Raw genomic sequence first — 17810 nt, forward strand, 5'->3', positions numbered from 1 at the left:
TAGATACTCCTGCCAGTGGTTCGATAAACACTGGACTTCCCAAATCGTAGCATTTTTCTCTATATTGTCTATTCAGTATCTTCCCCTATAGGATCTACTGTGAGGGCAGAGACCGTGCTCAGCTCGCTCAAAAGTGTAACGTTATTATCTTGTAAGCAGGTTTTGTTTTGAATGAATGAATGAATCCAAATAAAATCGTATTATTAGTGGGTGACACTGTTACTCCAGCAGGTTCATTCTTTTTCTTCCTCATTATCTTTTTCCTCAGCTTTCTCTGCATCTATTCCTTCTATTTTCCCTGTCTCTTCATCCTATTAGCAGTCTGATTCCCATCTCTACATTCAGTGCCCCAGCCAAAATTCTCTTCTTACTAGAGAGCATTGCTCCCCGCCTCCCCACCCCAAACCCCTGAGATGCACTTGATCCTTCCTTTCACGCCAAATGAGGTAACGTTATAAATAAATAAATAAACTCAAATTCATTCCCATTATCTTTTTCCTCAAAAGAAGGTATAAAGAGAAACCAATGAACACTTTCAAGATTGCGTCAAGCCAGAGAGCTCACTCAGCCCACTCCAACTCCTCCAGTTTCCTCAGATCTAACCAACACTTCCTTCTCCCTTCACCGGAAACGGAAAGAGGAAAAGCAAAGCCCAGAACCCAGCGCTTAGGGATTCGTTTTCTTCGGGTTTCTTGTGGGCGAGGCCATCAGACCGGCGCCGACTGGCGGGCAGAGCCGTCGCTCTCAGCCAATGCCACTTCCTATTGGCTCCCTGGGGCTCCGCCTCCTGAGCAGGGCGGGAGATTCGGTGTGAAGGAGGGAGGCTGCCCATCCCCCGCCCCACTCGCCGGCCTCCGGAGCGGCACTACTCGATCCTGCGACCCCGCGACCTCGCTTCTGCACTGCCTAAAAGAATTTGGCCTTTCCCGCTGGGGCCGAAGCCGCTTTTCCAGCGGCGACCATTCAGCGGGGTAGCGTCCGGCAGGCACGAGGCGGCCGCAGCCGCGCCACCCGAAGACCTGGCGGTGCGTGGTTGGGCGGCGGGGCAGCTTGCCTCCCTCTCCTGCTTAGCTCGGGGCTTGTGAGGTGAGTCCAGGTGCACCCAATCCCCGGCCTTCACCTCGGCACTCCGGGCAGCGTCGCTGCGCCTCCCTCTCTGCCCTCCCCAGGCTGCCTCCGGCCCCGCCGCCCTGAGGACCCTCGGCTGGCCGAGAACGGCCAGCTGGTCAGTTGCGCGAGGCCCAGACCGAAGTCAGTAAATACTTGTTGGGGTGAGAGGCTCCCTCTTTAAAGACCGTTCCTCTGTCCAGCAGTGATGTGCCTTCTATGCAAGGGGTGTCTGTTACCAACTTATGTTTTCCGGCGTGATGAGCCTTCCGCGTGCAGAGGGAGAACTGTAAAACTCCATACCGAAAGTAGTAAGGTGTCCTGGGAGAGGAACAGGTACAATGAGGGCTGAGGAGGAAGAGATCTTGTCCCAGAACTACCACTGGAGCGAGAACCCTTTGATGTCATCCCAGCCTGGAAGCACCAAATGAATCCTCCTAACTGAACACAGTCACCCTGGGACAGTGCTTGGTTGTAAAATGTTGATAAACCAGACTCCTTTGGTAGAGCTTTTTAAGTTAAAACAAGTTGATGCAGTACTTTTCGCTTTACAGCTGAAATCCTAATAGAACCACTACACCTTCCCCTAGTTCAATTGCAATCTGAAGAAAAATAGCATGGCCCTACACGTTTGTGTGATGGCACTGCACATTAAATGGGCATCATTCATTCAACATTTATTGAGCACTTTTTTCTGTTAGATGTGCTGACGAAAATTGATCAGTAGTCGATCTAAGAAAGAAGTGGAAAATTTTATTTGAGCCAAACAGGGTTATAACTCTGAGAACAGCCTCTCAGAAAGCTCTAAGAACTGTTCCGTTTGTTAGAAGTCAAAGCACTGTTAGATGTTTTTGAGACTGTGGGCTGTACATTAAATGGCATATTATTGACAGTTTACACAATCCAAATCTACACATACAAAGCAAAGAGTGGGTCATGGGTCATCCTGGCCCCTTACAAGATAAGAAGGAAGTTATCTCCTAAAGAGGTCTGGTTAATGCAGATGCGCAATACACACTAAAGTGGAGGGAGGAGGCCCAAGTAGGCAAAGAAAAATTTTATGTTTATGTTTAAATATGTTTAAATCGTCTTGCCATAAAATATGAATTTTATTTCGTCAGACATTAGTTGGGATATGGAGTTGTGTAAGAGATCTGCATGGTTAAGTTGAAATTTAAAGTAAAAATACCCGTAGTAAGGAACCTAGTTAGCATTTTCGTAGACCAAGCGCATGGTCTCATTTAATCGTCACAACTTTGTCCAGAGTCACACAGTTGTAAGTGTGGAGTTAAGATCGGAACCCAGGTTTATCTGATATTAAAATTGGTGCATAGCCACTAAACTATACCACCTTCTTTTTTTAAAGGATTATGTTTGTTTTTAAATTGTAGCAAATCTTTTGTTTGCTCTCAAAGGAGAGTGTATTGTGGTAACGCTCATTTGGTGCTGCTGTATTACCTTGTTAACTCCTTGAAAATAGTCTACTTAAAAGTAAGCACCAAGACAGTGCCTTGAAGAGTAAGTGGTCACTAAATATTTTCATTTTATTATGCGATTGTACTGGGGTTTTTTTGTTTTTGTTTTCAGAAAATGTTGGAGAAGAAGGAAGGAAAGGTTTCTTTCAAGGTTTTTGTAGAAATTTCAATTTTTTGATTCTGTACTGTATAGTAAGATGCCCTTAATATCTAGAAAAGAAAATTACGTATAAATGCATTTGGCTACAATCAAGACTAAGTTAGGCTGCCTCTGTCCAGACAATTCTTACATAAAATACCATACGGAAATTGCCTAGGACAATATTAAGTTGTCTAGAATATTTGTTTTTAAATTTTCCTTGAAAATCTTTTTTTTCCCCCTGAAGGGACTACTAAACTTTTGCTAATAAGAGGTAATGTAACTGACCTTTACTCCTTTTGATTGCCAGGAAGCTAAGAGCCCAAATTCTTTGTATGATTTTATTTTCTGCCTTTCTTTATATGTTCCCTGACCCAGATTCCCTATTAGTATGTATAGTTTATCATTTGTTGTATTGCACTGCTTATTGTTATTGCTTCAAATCCTTTGTAGAACACAGCAGTATATAGTTTTAAATAATGTAGCCTATGCTGCTCTTAAAAGTATGCTTGATAGAACTAGTGATGTTTAACCTAATGAACTAGAAACCTAGGGGAACTGTAGAAGTTCTTGGATATTTGAACCGCTGTGTGGGAGAATGACTAAACATATTATGAATAGTTTCCAGAGGTCAAGACAAGCATTTAGGATAACAGATTTGTATTTAATGGCAGGAGAAGTTGTGTCATTTAATAAAATGATCAGGGTCTTTGGAATTAGTTGAACTTGGGTTTCAGCCCTAACACACTTTCTAGTTGTGTGAATTTGAGTGAGTAATTTAATCTTTAACCTCAGTTTACTCATCTGTAAATTGGGGGAATTAAATATATTTTAACCATCTCAGAGAATCTGAGGATTTATTGATCTGGTATACATAAAAGTGCCTAACACAGTGCCTGACAAACAGCCCCTTAAAAAACTTTATTTTATACAGATAGAAAGAAGTTGTGTTTCTTAATTTTGTATAAATGTCACATGGATGCATTAAACTTCTTCTCTAATACACCCAGTTCCCCATAATAAGAAGCAGTGTCATGACTAGGAGGTTGGTCCAAATGGATATGTTCTACTGGCAGTGGCCATATAAATTATAGATGAAGTATAATCTTTGTACACAAAGTATAAACCTAATGGAATTGTTGTGAGGATCAAATGAGAATACATATAGAATATTGAGAAGAGTGTCTAGCACATAGTAAGTGCTCACATTTTGGCCTCCCTCCACCTACTTGCCCCCATAAGTTAGATCTTCTCAGTCTCTGAGGCTCCCTGGCCAAAATGGTAATGGTCATTTTGCCCTTTACTGTGCCATCATAACAACTTTGGCTTTCTAAGATCTGCCTTTATCCACTCATCTTGGTTGTTAAAACTCATGAACTTCTTTGGTTGCTGTCGTTTTCCTGTTAGCTGGCCTGACTGAGTTCTTTTTCCAATTACAGGTGACTCTACTTGAATTTCCCAGCTGCAGAATATGTAGTACCTTTAAAGGTAAATGAAAACTGAGACAAATCATTTAAGTGTGCTAGTTACAAAAGAAAACTTGGCAACATTTAGTAAGTTATCTGCATGCAGATAACTGATTCATGGGGGACTCAATCAGTAGATCCTCTTGTCAGGGGAAAAGGCATAAATAGGATTTATGAGAGAGAGAAGAGAGAAAAAAAATTCATTTTTTGAGTAAACTGATTAGCTGACAACTAGTTGGAATCGTTTATTTGTTTCAGGCATTAGCATTATAAGTTCTGAAACTAAATTTTGTCAGCGTAGCCAGAGTTGATCAAACTTTTGCTTGCCAAATCCGAAATTTGTTCAGTGAAGAACTGATTCTAAAGTACTGGAAAGATTCATGCTTACTCTTTAGTTACCGAGATACCTAGAAAGCCATATTCATGATTGTCAAGTTGTTTGGTGAGCATGCAATTTCATAGTAGAGGGGGAATGCTTGAAAATTATTTGATCCAGTCTTGGTACACCAGTGAAGCACACAGACTTCCCCCAGTGGACTATATCTTTCTAGTGAACAGATATGAAAATCCACCAAAGCATTATTCTTTGTTTGGCTGCCCCCTTTCTAAACTCTCATGTATTAACCTCCCCCTTTCTAATAATGTTGTTATTCTGTATATTGGTTAGAGCTTTCTTTACAGGCAGAATTGTCATTATATTTTAGTTGCCTTGATTGGATTTGGCTTTTTCCTAATCTCAGGCACTTCTTCCTCTCTTCCATTTTTCAGATAAAGAATTGAGTTACTTATTATCAAAAACACAATATCGATACAATAATGATAATGTATTTTTCATACTTAAAGACTTTTAAAACTTTTATGCAAATACATGTATTCATTATGTGAATGTTTATTTGGCTGTTGATATGAATTTTTCATCACTTTTGAGTGCTTCATTGCTTTTGTTTAGGTTGGCAATGATGAGCAAGCTGGAATCAAAGGAAGACAAGATGCTGGAGGTTCAGTTTGTGGGAGATGATGATGTTCTTAATCACATTCTTGATAGAGAAGGAGGTACTGAATGATTATACAGTTGAAGGGATGCTTATATAATGGTTATGTATTATTTCACCTTTAAAAATAATTTAATCTTCTATTTTGAAAATAGAGCACAGAATATTTGATCTAGTAAGACTGCAAATAAACCTTAATTTTTAGTTTATTCCATTCAAAATGTACTGAAAATTAAAAATAATAAAGCCTTATCTAATGTGAAATGCTCAGTAGTGGTGGTAAGTGATAACCACCCATTGTAATTAAAATGTATAGTTATTTTGACCCCCCAAAATATATAATTTAAAGGTTTTGTTTTTTTAACTTATAAACTGTGGAAGAGAGAGCTGTACTTGAATCAAAGAGAAAACACTGAATTTTTTTCCAGCTTTTAAGTAATGACAATATAATAGTATAGTTTATTTATTTAAATTTAGTGTTTAGAAAGAATTTATACCTGTCATGTTCTGATTCTTTGGATGTTCTTATAGGAGCTAAAATAAAAAAGGAGAGAGCCCAGCTTTTGGTCAACACAAAAAAAATAATAAAGAAGCCAGACTATGATTTGGAGGAAGATGACCAGGAAGTTTTAAAAGATCAGAACTATGTGGAAGTTTTAGGACGCCATGTTCAAGGTATTTGTGGGGTGAGGGGGGTGGTGGTTATTGGAGTTGGGAGTGTACGCTCATATTTCTGTGAGTGGCCGAAATTGCTTTGCAGGATACATAAAAGTAGTCTGGTAGGTTAGGCAACATTGTGCTACAATTTTTTTTTTTCTTTTTAATTTATTTTGGCTGCGCGAGGTCTTAGTTGTGGCATGCAGGATCTTCGTTGTGGCATGTGGGCTCTTAGTTGCAGCATGCAGACTTCTTGGTTGTAGCATGTGGACTCTTAGTTATGGCATGTGGGATCTAGTTCCCTGACTAGGGATCGAACCCAGGTCCCCTGCACTGGGAGCACACAGTCTTACCCAGTGGACCACCAGGGAAGTCCCTTTCCCAATTTTTTAAATTGTAAGATACCCATAACATAAAATTTACCATCTTTACCATTTTTAAGTGTACAGTCCAGTTATATTAAATACATTCGTAATGTTGTGCTACCATCACCATCATCCACCTCCAAAACTTTTTATGTGGTGTGCTATATTATTTTATTTCTCATCAGAAGAGCATTACTTCAGGGCTTCCCTGGTGGCGCAGTAGTTAAGAATCCGCCTGCCAATGCAGGGGACACAGGTTCGAGCCCTGGTCCGGGAAGATCCCACATGCCGTGGAGCAACTAAGCCCATGAGCCACAACTACTGAGCCCATGCACCACAACTACTGAAGCCCGTGCACCTAGAGCCCGGGCTCCACAACAAGAGAAGCCACCGCAATGAGAAGCCCACGCACCGCAACCAAGACTAGCCCCCACTCACTGCAACTAGAGAAAGCCCGTGCCCAGCAATGAAGATCCAACACAGCCAAAAATAAGTAAATAAAATAAATAAATTTTAAAAAAAGAAAAAAGAACATTGCTTCAGACTTTTTCTCTACAGTTGGAAAGGTTGGAAGCACTGAGTTTCTACTTCTTCTACGAAGACCCAACACAGCAAAAATAAATAAATAAATTAATAAACTTTTACCCCCAACATTTTAAAAAAATAAAAACAAACAAACAAACAAAAAACAACCATTGTCCCTCAGTAGGCTTACTGGACAGGGCATATTCTATTTATTTATTTATTTATTTATTTATTTATTTATTTATTTATTTATTTATATTATTATTATTATTATTATTATTATTATTATTATTTTTGGTTGTGTTGGGTCTTTGTTGCTGCACGCAGCCTTTCTCTAGTTGTGGCGAGCGGGGGCTACTCTTTGTTGCCGTGCGTGGGCTTCTCATTGTGGTGGCTTCTCTTGTTGCGGAGCATGGGCTGTAGGCGTGTGGGCTTCAATAGTTGTGGCACGTGGGCTCAGTAGTTGTGGCTTGCAGGCTCTAGAGCGCAGGCTCAGTAGTTGTGGTGCACGGGCTTAGTTGCTCTGTGGCCTGTGGGATCTTCCTGGACCAAGGCTCGAACCCATGTTCCTTGCATTGGCAGGTGGATTCTTAACCACATGTGCTACCAGGGAAGCCCTTAGGGCATATTCTGAATAGAACTTTGGATTCTTGACTATTGTGTTAGACCTAAGAACAGATTGCAAACAATATTTTTTCTAAGTGTTTTCTTTAAAATAGTTTCTTATTGTAATGGTAATATGTATCTGTAGTAGAAACTCAGTGCTTTCTTGTAACAGCACCCACAGCAAATGATATTTGGAGGCACACTGAAATAAAGAGAAAAATTTGGGGTTTCCCTGGTGGTCCAGTTGTTAGGACTTGGCGCTTTTACTGCTGTGGTCCAGGTTCAATCCCTGGTGCAGGCAAAGAAAAAGAAAGAAAAAAGAAAAGAGGAAAATGCTCCAGACCAGGGATAAATGCCTTGGGCTTCTGACCCCTGTTCCCACCCCCTCTGCAGGCCCTGACTGCATCCTCAGAGGCCTGAGAGGATCAATACTCAGCACACCTGTAACCCATTTCTTTAATTTCTGCACACTGGTTGGGGAACTTTGCTTTAAAGCTGTATTTCTCAACCTTTTAAAAATTATTAACCCCTAAGGAACCTTTCTAGACTTTTTCTCCTTATTACCCCCCACCCATGGAATTTTAATACTACATATATGCTGTATATCTCTTTATGTACTAAGATTCTTTGGAGGGCAACAGACCATTGCAATATCTAAGATGTTTTCCACACTCCCCCTCCTCCCACCAAGAGCCATTTCCGTTGCATCAGGAGCAGTATTATTCCTGTTGAGAATGCATGCTTTAAGAACACGGACCTGGGACTTACCTGGTGGCGCAGTGGTTAAGAATCCGCCTGCCATTTAGCTATCAGGAACAATGTTGCTATGAATATACATCTATCCTGGTATACACATGTACTAGTTTTTCTAGAATATATCCCAAGTAGTGGAATTTCAGGGTCATAAGATATGGGTATCTTCAACTTTACTGGATAAGGCCAAGCTCTTTTTGTGGTTGTTTAACCTGTGGTCTCTTAAAAGTTCATAGCGTCTGTCATACAGAGTGAAGTAAGTCAGAAAGACAAAAACAAATATCGTATATTAACGCATATATGTGGAATCTAGAAAAATGGTACAGATGAACCTATTTGCAGGGCAGGAATAGAGACGCAGACGTAGAGAACGGACATGTAGACACAGAGGGGAAGGGGAGGGTGGGATGAACTGGGAGATTAGGATTGACATATATACACTACCACGCATAAAATAGATAGCTAGTGGGAACCTGCTGTATAGCACAGGGACTCAGCTCAGTGCTCTGTGATGACCTAGATGGGTGGGATTGGGGGTGGGGTGGGGGTGGGAGGGCGGTCCAAGAGGGAGGGGATATATGTATACATAGAGCTGATCCACTTCGTTGTACAGCAGAAACTAACACAACATTGTAAAGCAATTATACTCCATCAAAAAAAAAAAAGTAAACTGAAAAAACGAGAATCTGCCTGCTAATGCAGGGGACACGGGTTTGAGCCCGATCCAGGAAGATCCCACATGCAGTGGAGCAACTAAGCCCGTGCGCCACAACTACTGAGCCTGTGCTCTAGAGCCTGTGAGCCACAACTACTGAGCCCGTGCACCACAACTACTGAAGCCTGCGTGCCTAGAGCCTGTGCTCTGCAACAAGAGAAGCCACAACAGTGAGAAGCCCACTCACTGCAAGGAGAAGTAGCCTCCGCTCGCCGCAACTAGAGAAAGCCCATGCGCAGCAATGAAGACCCAACGCAGCCAAAAATAAATAAATTAATTAATTTTTAAAAAAAGAACAGGGACCTGTTGACAGTTTGGTGTGTATATGTCTGTCTGCACATACATGCACACACATAAGTTTGTCTCGAGTACAGGAAGTGGGGCTGTTCATTTGCCTATTGGCATGTACGACAGAGGAGCCCGTAACTTACAGTTAAGTCTTGCAAACATGACTTTTCCTATTTTGCTTTGTTTTTTCTTATTTGCCACAATGTGTATAGGGGTGGAGAGTGGTGTTTCAGATAAGGTGTAGGAAGGAGAGTTTTCTTAGTTTTCTTTTAATGTTTTCTTTAGGGAAGAAAAGGTGACATCTGATACCATCTTGCTTAACTTTATTTGAGATACTGAACAATAAGCTTCTGCCTAATCCTTAATTACAAACAGAAGACAGTAAGGATTTTTTTTTTTTTTGGCCACACATCTTACTTAGTTCTCCAACCAGGGATCGAACCTGTGTCCCCTGCAGTGGAAGCACTGAGTCTTAACCACTGGAACACCAGGGAAGTCCTGTTAAGCATTACTTTTAAAACACAGACATTTCACAAAGAATCTTAAGGAATATTTAAAAGGAAAAAACTTTTCAACAAGGACCTTTAAATACTTTATTAATCAATCCCTTTACTTACTATTGAAGTATAAGCTGCTTCTTATAAGCAGCACATATCTTGACATACCTGGCATAACTCTTATATTCTATTAATCCATCCACTCTGGTGAAAAATCATTGCATGGAGGTGCTAGGTGATCTCAGGCATTAAACAGAATGTTTTCTGAAAGATCTCCCCCAAACAATCAGACAGGTGTCCTCAAGAGCAATTTGTCTTATTGATGCTTCTCTTAAACAATTGATTTGTTTTTCAATTTTATGAACAGAATAATTCTTTAATTGATTATAAGTTGGCTGTTAGAAAATTCTGAGACAAATATGTGGTCCATCCGTAGTACTTTTTAAAATTTATTTATTTTTGGCTGCGTTGGGTCTTCGTTGCTGTGTGTGGGCTTTCTCTAGTTGTGGCAAGCAGGGGCTACTCTTCCTTGTGGTGTGCGGACTTGTCATTGCGGTGGCTTCTCTTTTTACGGAGCATGGGCTCTAGGCGTGCGGGCTTCAGTAGTTGTGGCTCGTGGGCTCTAGAGTGCAGGCTCAGTAGTTATGGCCCACAGGCTTAGTTGCTCTGTGGTATGTGGGATCGTCCCAGACTAGTGCTCGAACCTGTGTCCCCTGCATTAGCAGGAGGATTCTTAACCACTGTGCCACCAGGAAAGTCCCAATCCATAGTATTTTTAATTGAGCCTTATTCAGAGTTCCATTTTTGAACTTAAGGATGATGTCAGATTTTTAATTGCGGTTAAATTAAAAATCTATTTTTTTTAATTGTGGTAAAAAATATTGTGGTAAGATATACATTAATATAAAATTTACCATCTTAACCATTTTTAAGTATATAGTTCAGTATTAAGTATATTCACATTATTTTACAACCGATCTCTAGAACTTTTTTCATCTTACAAAACTGAAATTCTGTACTCAATTAAACAACGCCCAGTCCCCCCTTCCCCCAGCCCCTGGAAGCCACCATTCTACTTCCTTTGACTCTATGAATTTGACTACTCTAGGTATCTCATATAAGTGGAATTGTACACTATTTGTCTTTTTGTGTTTGCCTTATTTCACTTAGCATAATGTCCTCAAGGTTCATACATGTTTAGCAAGTGTCAGTTTACTTCCTTTTTTTTTTTTCTTTTTTGAGTTTCCTTCCTTTTCAAGGCTGAGTAATATTGCATTGTATGTATATACCACATTTTGTTTATTTATCGGTTGATGGACATTTGGGTTGCTTCAGCCTTTTGGCTGTTGTGAATAATGCTACTAGGATGATCTTATTTGCAAAGCAGAAATAGAGACACAGATGTAGAGAACAAGCATGGATACCAAGGGGGAAAGTGGGGGGGATGGGATGAATTGGGAGATTGGGATTGACATATATACACTATTGATACTATGTATAAAATAGATAACTAATGAGAGCATACTGTATAGCAGAGGGAACTCTACTCAGTGCTCTGTGGTGACCTAAATGGGAAGGAAATCCAAAAAAGAGGGGCTATGTGTATATGTATAGCTGATTCACTTTGCTGTACAGTGTAATAATGCTACTAGGAACATGGGTGTACAAATATCTCTGTGAGATCTTGATTTGAATTCTTTTGGGAATATTCCCAGAAGTGGAATTGCTGGATCATATGGTAATTCTATTTTTAATTTTTTGAGGAACCACCGTACCATTTTCCATAGCAACTACATCATTTTGCATTTCCACCAACAATGCACAAGGGTTCCAGTTTCTCCACATTCTCACCAGCACGTTTTTTTTTTTTAATAATAGCCATCCCAATGCGTGTGAAGTAGTAGTGTTATTTCTTTCTAAATTTAACATATTGTTAAATTCTTAGAGATTATTCTCTGGACAAAGAAAACTCTAGTAACTGAATAATAATATATTCTAACCTATAAATAATACATAGTTTCCTCTGTTAGACTTCTGAATTATTTCTAGGTTTTTATTATTATAACTAATGCAGTAGTGATTACCCTTGAACATAAATCTTTGTTCAGATGTCTTATTTTTTTCATCAGAGATTCCTCAAATAGAATTACTGGTGAAAGTATATGAACTTAATTTTTAAAAAACGGTATATGAACTTTATAAGGCTTACGTATTGCTAAATTACTTTCTAGGAAGATTGTATCAACTAGTATTAAGATCCCTCATCATTAAACATTTTTTCTTTTATTTATTAGCCATTTTAACTTCTGTGAATTGTATGTTCATAGTTATTTTGGTATTGTCTATTTTGAGTAATTTTAAAACTATTAAAAAGTTTTATTTATATATTATACTAAATCCCTGTTGGCCAGTATGATTAGAGCCATTGTTAATTGGTCAATTTATCAAAATATCAGAACAAGGAAATCATAAAAATAATTATATACTCTAAACATTTTGTTTTACATATAAACATATATGTAGATATTTATGTATCATTGTCTTTTCTTTAAATATACATTTGCCAGTCAGCTGGTTGAAGAACAGCAGCACCTTTTGGTTTTGGTTTTGGGTATTTTAAAATAGCATATCCATAATGTATTATCTAGGATTTCAAGTTTTATTTCCTTCCATTAGATTGATCATTTAAAGACACTTCTGATGCAGTCTGAATGTAGTGTGCTTTTATGCTTTTCAGTTTTTTTCTTAAATCTTTTATGGTTTCTCATCCATACCTAATTTGAAATCAGTTCTTTTAGTTAATAACTTTTATCAAGTCTTTCTAAAGCATTTAATTTAGTTTACATAGAAACTACTTGATATTTTTTATTCATATTTTGTCTATGTGCCAAACATTTAATTTACATAATTATAGTAACAAGTTCTCCATAAACAGACTTATCCATATGTGCATATTATAGATATATGATAGAGGTAGCATTGGAGATCACTAGGCTAAGGATGAACTGGTCAATAAATGGTGTTGGAACAATTGACTATCCTTATGAAAAAAAGAAATTGGGGGCTTCCCTGGTGGTGCAGTGGTTGAGAGTCCGCCTGCAGGGGGACCCGATGCAGGGGACACGGGCTCGTGCCCTGGTCCGGGAAGATCCCACATGCCGCGGAGCGGGTAGGCCCATGAGCCGTGGCCGCTGAGCCTGCGCGTCCGGAGCCTGTGCTCCACAACGGGAGAGGCCACAACAGTGAGAGGCCCGCGTACTGCAAAAAAAAAAAAAAAAAAAGAAAGAAAGGAAAAAAAAAAAGAAATTGGATTCCTAACTGCCATCATAAACAACTTAATTACCTTAATTAAAGATTTACACATGAAAAGCAAATTATAAATGCTTTTACAAGAAAATATAGGAGAATGTGGCTTTGGTTTTATAGAAGAATTTCTTTAAAATGTGTAATCAAAAGAAAAGATTGACAAATTAAACTAATTAAAATTCAGAATTTCTCAAGAAGACAAACCACAGCTAGGAGAAAATATAGCAAAAGACATATCTATTAAAGAACTGTTACCCAAAATATACAAAGAACTCTTAAAACTCAACAATAAGAAAATGAACAACCTGATTAAAAAATGAGCAAAGGACCTGGACATCTCACCAAAGAAGATACCCAGATGGCAGATAAGCATATGAAAAGATGTTCAACATTATATGTCATTAAGGAATTGCAAATTCAGACAACAGTGGGATACCACTACACATCTATTAGAATGGCCAAAATCCAGGACTTCCCTGGTGGTCTAGTGGCTAAGACTTCACCTTCCAATGTGGGGGATACAGGTTTGATCCCTGGTCGGGGAGCTAAGATCCCACATGGCTCACAGCCAGAAAACCAAAACAGAAAACAGAAGCAATATTGTAACAAATTCAATAAAGACTAAAAAAAATTGTCCACATCAAAAAAACAAAATATTAAAAAAAAAAAAAAGAATGGCCAAAATCCAAAATATTGACACCACCAAATGCTGACAGAGATGTGGAGTAACAAGAACCCATTTACTACTAGTGGGAATGCAAAATGGTACAGCTCCTTGGAAGACAGTTTGGCAGTTTATTACAAACTAAACATATTCTTACCATGTGACCTAGCAGTTGTGTTCCTTCATATTTACTCAAATGAGTTGAAATCTTTTGTCCACCCAAAAACCTGCACACACAGATGTTTGTAGCAGCTTTGTTCATAATTGCCAAGGCTTAGAAGCAACCAAGAAGTCAACCAAGGATAAATAAACTGATACATCCATGCAGTGGGATATTATTCAATGCTAAAAAAAATAATAAGTTATCAGTCTATGAAAAGATATGGAGGAACCTTAAATGCATATTGCTAAATGAAAGAAGTCAATCTGAAAAGGCTACATACTGTATGATTCCAACTCTATGACATTCTGGAAAAGGCAAAACTATACAGACAGTAAAAGAAGACATTGGTTGCCAAGGGTCAGGAGTAAGGAAGGGATGAGTAGATGGAGTACAGAGGATTTTTAAGACAGTGAGTCCATTCTGTATGATACTGTAATGATGGATACATGTCATCGTACTTTTGTCAAAACCTATAGAATGTACAACAGCAAGAGTAAACCGTAATGTAAACTATGGACTCTGGGTGATAATGAAGTGTCAACAGAGGTTCATTGATTCCAACAAATGTACCACTCTGTTTTTTTTGTTTTTGTTTTTTAATTTTAATTTATTCATTTTGTTTGTTTTTTTACAAATGTACCATCTGGTATGAGATATTGATAATGGGGGGAGGCTGTGGATATGTAGGGCAGGAGATACATGGGAAATCTCTGTACCTTCCACTTGAGTTGGTTGTGAACCTAAAACTGCTCTAAAAAATAGTCTGTTTTTTAAAAATCCAGTACTTCTCTTCATCGAATGACATTATCAAGAAGTGAAAAGACGAGACACAGGATAGAGAAGATATTTCTTCTTCTGGAAATAAGAAACCCGTAAAAAGGTGTTAAGCTTCATTAGTGACTAGGGAAAGGATATTAAAATGCCTTTCCCTGTGAGATTCATTTTGTACCCACTAGATTGGCAAAGATTAAGGAGTTTAGGTAATACCAAGTGTTCGTGCATATACACACCAATGGGAACTCTTAAGCAATAAAGGGAGCAAACACTGACTTCGGAGAAGTTTGGCACTTTAATAAACTCATTAAAGGTTTGGGGACTTCCCTGGCATCACAGTGGTTAAGAATCTGCCTGCCAGTGCAGGGGATGCGGGTTCGATCCCTCGTCTGGGAAGATCCCACATGCTATGGGTTAACTAAGCCCGTGCATCATAACTACTGAGCCTGTGCTCTAGAGCCCACGAGCCACAACTACTGAGCCCACGTGCTGCAACTGCTGAAGCCCACATGCCTAGAGCCCATGCTCCGCTACAAAGAGAAGCCACCACAATGAGAAAACTGCGCACCGCAACGAAGAGTAGCCCCCACTCACTGCAACTACAGAAAGCCCACTGGCAGCAATGAAGACCCAGTGCAGCCAAAAAAATTTTTTAAAAAAGTTTGGCACAATAATAAACCCATTACATGTTAACAAAAATTACATGTATTTTGATGAAAAATATCTATTTCAAAAAATTACTGAAGAGGGCATAGTTTTATATTTTTGCAAATCTCTTTACTGTCTGACTTAATAGAAAACAGCTGGATTTTCATATCTGCTCATGCATTTTGTTAGCTGACAGGGTGGTGATGTCACCACACATCATGTAGTTTCTGGATTACCTCAACATACACTCATGATTGAGGGTCAGAAAGTCAGATCTTGTCTTAGTGTCACTATGAAACAGTTTCAGCCTCAGGGACCTCAGAGACGCCCTACCCGCCACCCCATAACAGACTACATTTTGAGAATCACTGTGATAGCAAGTAGACTACTAGCCATGAGTGTCTGGTATGTTGTAGGTAGCAGTTGTTATTTAAGGGAGGATTAAAGAATGAAATTAAGTCAGGGTCTTAGTTGAGAGTAAGAGAACTTCTATCATACAACAACTGTTTAAATCTCAACTTCAGGGCTTCCCTGGTTGTGCAGTGGTTAAGAATCCGCCTGCCAATGCAGGGGATGTGGGTTCGAGCCCTGGTCCGGGAAGATCCCACATGCTGCCGAGCAACTAAGCCCATGCGCCACAACTACTGAGCCTGTGCTCTGGAGCCCACGAGCCACAACTACTGAGCCCACACTCCTAGAGCACATGCTCCGCAACAAGAAAAGCCACTGCAATGAGAAGCCCGCGCACCACAACGAAGAGTAGCCCCCGCTCGCCACAACTAGAGAAAGCCTGCATGCAGCAACGAAGACCCAACGCAGCCAAAAATAAAATAAATGAAATAAATAAATTTATTTTTAAAAAAAAAAGAAAGAAGCATAACTAATAAAGTCCCTTTTGTCCTCCCTCCTCAGGGGCAACTTCTATCATGAATTGAATGCATATCCCTCTAGTCTGGAGTGTTCTTTAGTGGGCTTTTTATTGTTGTTGTGTTTGTTTATATATTTCTGTGTATCTGTGAATAACATGTTTTCTGTGTTTTAAAATTTATGTAAACAGTATCATAGTCTACTGTGTGTTTTTAATATCTTATTTATAAATATGTATTGTTAAACATTTGTGCAAGACAGTGAGGGGTACAAATCCTAAGTTTTTGTTAAAATTCTGTCTTTTTTTTCCTGTTAATTAACCTCACCCATTTTTCCTAAATGTATGTTGCATTTTTCTTTCAGAATCCTTGAAAAATGGCTCTGCTACAGATGGTGGGAATAAAGTTTATTCTTTTCAGAATAGAAAACACCCTGAAAAGATGGCTAAATTAGGTATGTTGCTTTTCTGACTTCTGTAATCACTATTCACCTTTTCTAAGGTGTATTTAACCACATTTCCCACTGTTATCACCCCATTGCATTCACTAAAAGAATGAATGAGGGATGTTGTTTTATTTTCAAGCATACTTAAAGTCATTAGTTTTTTTCATGCTCAGATGTCTTCTGTTCTCAGCTAGGTTCTAAGGTTATAGTAGAGACCCTGTCTTAGATTCCTTCCCACAACACCTAGCATAGGCTCTTAACAAATTTTTGTTATGTAAACAAGTGACTTAAGTCACACAGAGATATTCTGAATTTATTGAATAAGAGTTTTACACTGTATGTAGAAGAAAAGAGTCCGTATTATAGAAAATTATTTATGTAAAATTGTTAGAAATGGGCTGTTCTAACATTTTTCTTACCCCGGTTACCACTTATACTAATTACATGTGAATTACTGATTTTCAGAGAACTAGACTTAAATAAATTATATATAACATTAAAATTAAACTAACAATTTAATTCTTTTTAAAAATTCAGGTGGCACTATTCTTGGATCCTGCGGCATGAGGGGTCATCAGTTTTGAAAGCTTTGAGGAAAGGAAATAACACGTGAAAGCACTTTAAAATTAAGGAGGTCCATAAGTTTATGGAAGTTTGGGAATACCGAAAAGTTAAGAGCAAGGGAATAATAATTAACTACCTGGCAAAATGTAGTCGTTGTATAAGAGGACTTATAATCTATAATTGTAGAACATCTGTATATGTGTCTTAAGTGGTGTATTTTTATGCGGTCATTGTAGTCAGTGATCATTTAAACATTCAAAGTCAAATGAATGTCACACTTGTTGAGTGTTGACACTGATGAGGGACATATAAGAAGTAATTATAAGACCTGTGTTTCTGAACATAATACAATTTAAGCATTTGCAAAATTCGGTTTTTCTGAAAGGTATAATATTATATGCATCATTAATTTTGAACCTAACATGGTACATACAATAATTTACACTAATTGATGTGTTTCTTAGAGTTTATTATCTACATAAAGAAATCTAAAAAGTTTTTGATACAAATGAACTTATTTACAAAACAGAAATAGCCTTACAGACCTAGAAAACACACTTATGGTTACCAAAGGGGAAAGTCGGGGGAGGTTTAAATTAGGAGTCTGGGATTAACAGATACACACTACTATATAGAAAATAGATAAACAGCAAGGACCTACTTACTGTATAGCACAGGGAACTATACTTGATATTTTGTAATAACCTATATGGGAAAAGAATCTGAAAAAAACGGAATCACTTTGCTGTACACCTGGAACTAACACAACGCTTTAAATCAAGTATACTTCAATAA

At 38.5% G+C, this 17810-nt stretch overlaps 1 protein-coding gene across 1 annotated transcript in view; it reads left to right on the plus strand.

Moving 5' to 3' along the window:
• The first annotated feature begins 835 nt into the window (after positions 1-835).
• The window catches only part of ORC2 (origin recognition complex subunit 2), a 49377-nt gene continuing 32402 nt past the window's right edge, over positions 836-17810 (plus strand). The window contains exons 1-5 of the mRNA XM_029225351.1: positions 836-1086; positions 4161-4209; positions 5137-5240; positions 5711-5854; positions 16371-16460. Of these exons, the coding sequence (XP_029081184.1) occupies positions 5144-5240; positions 5711-5854; positions 16371-16460 (331 nt within the window). The 5' untranslated portion in view covers positions 836-1086; positions 4161-4209; positions 5137-5143. The remainder of the gene's footprint in view (positions 1087-4160; positions 4210-5136; positions 5241-5710; positions 5855-16370; positions 16461-17810) is intronic.

Source organism: Monodon monoceros, unplaced genomic scaffold (assembly GCF_005190385.1).
Source record: "Monodon monoceros isolate NGI ecotype Baffin Bay Population unplaced genomic scaffold, NGI_Narwhal_1 Super_Scaffold_16, whole genome shotgun sequence".
Lineage (NCBI taxonomy): Eukaryota > Metazoa > Chordata > Mammalia > Artiodactyla > Monodontidae > Monodon > Monodon monoceros.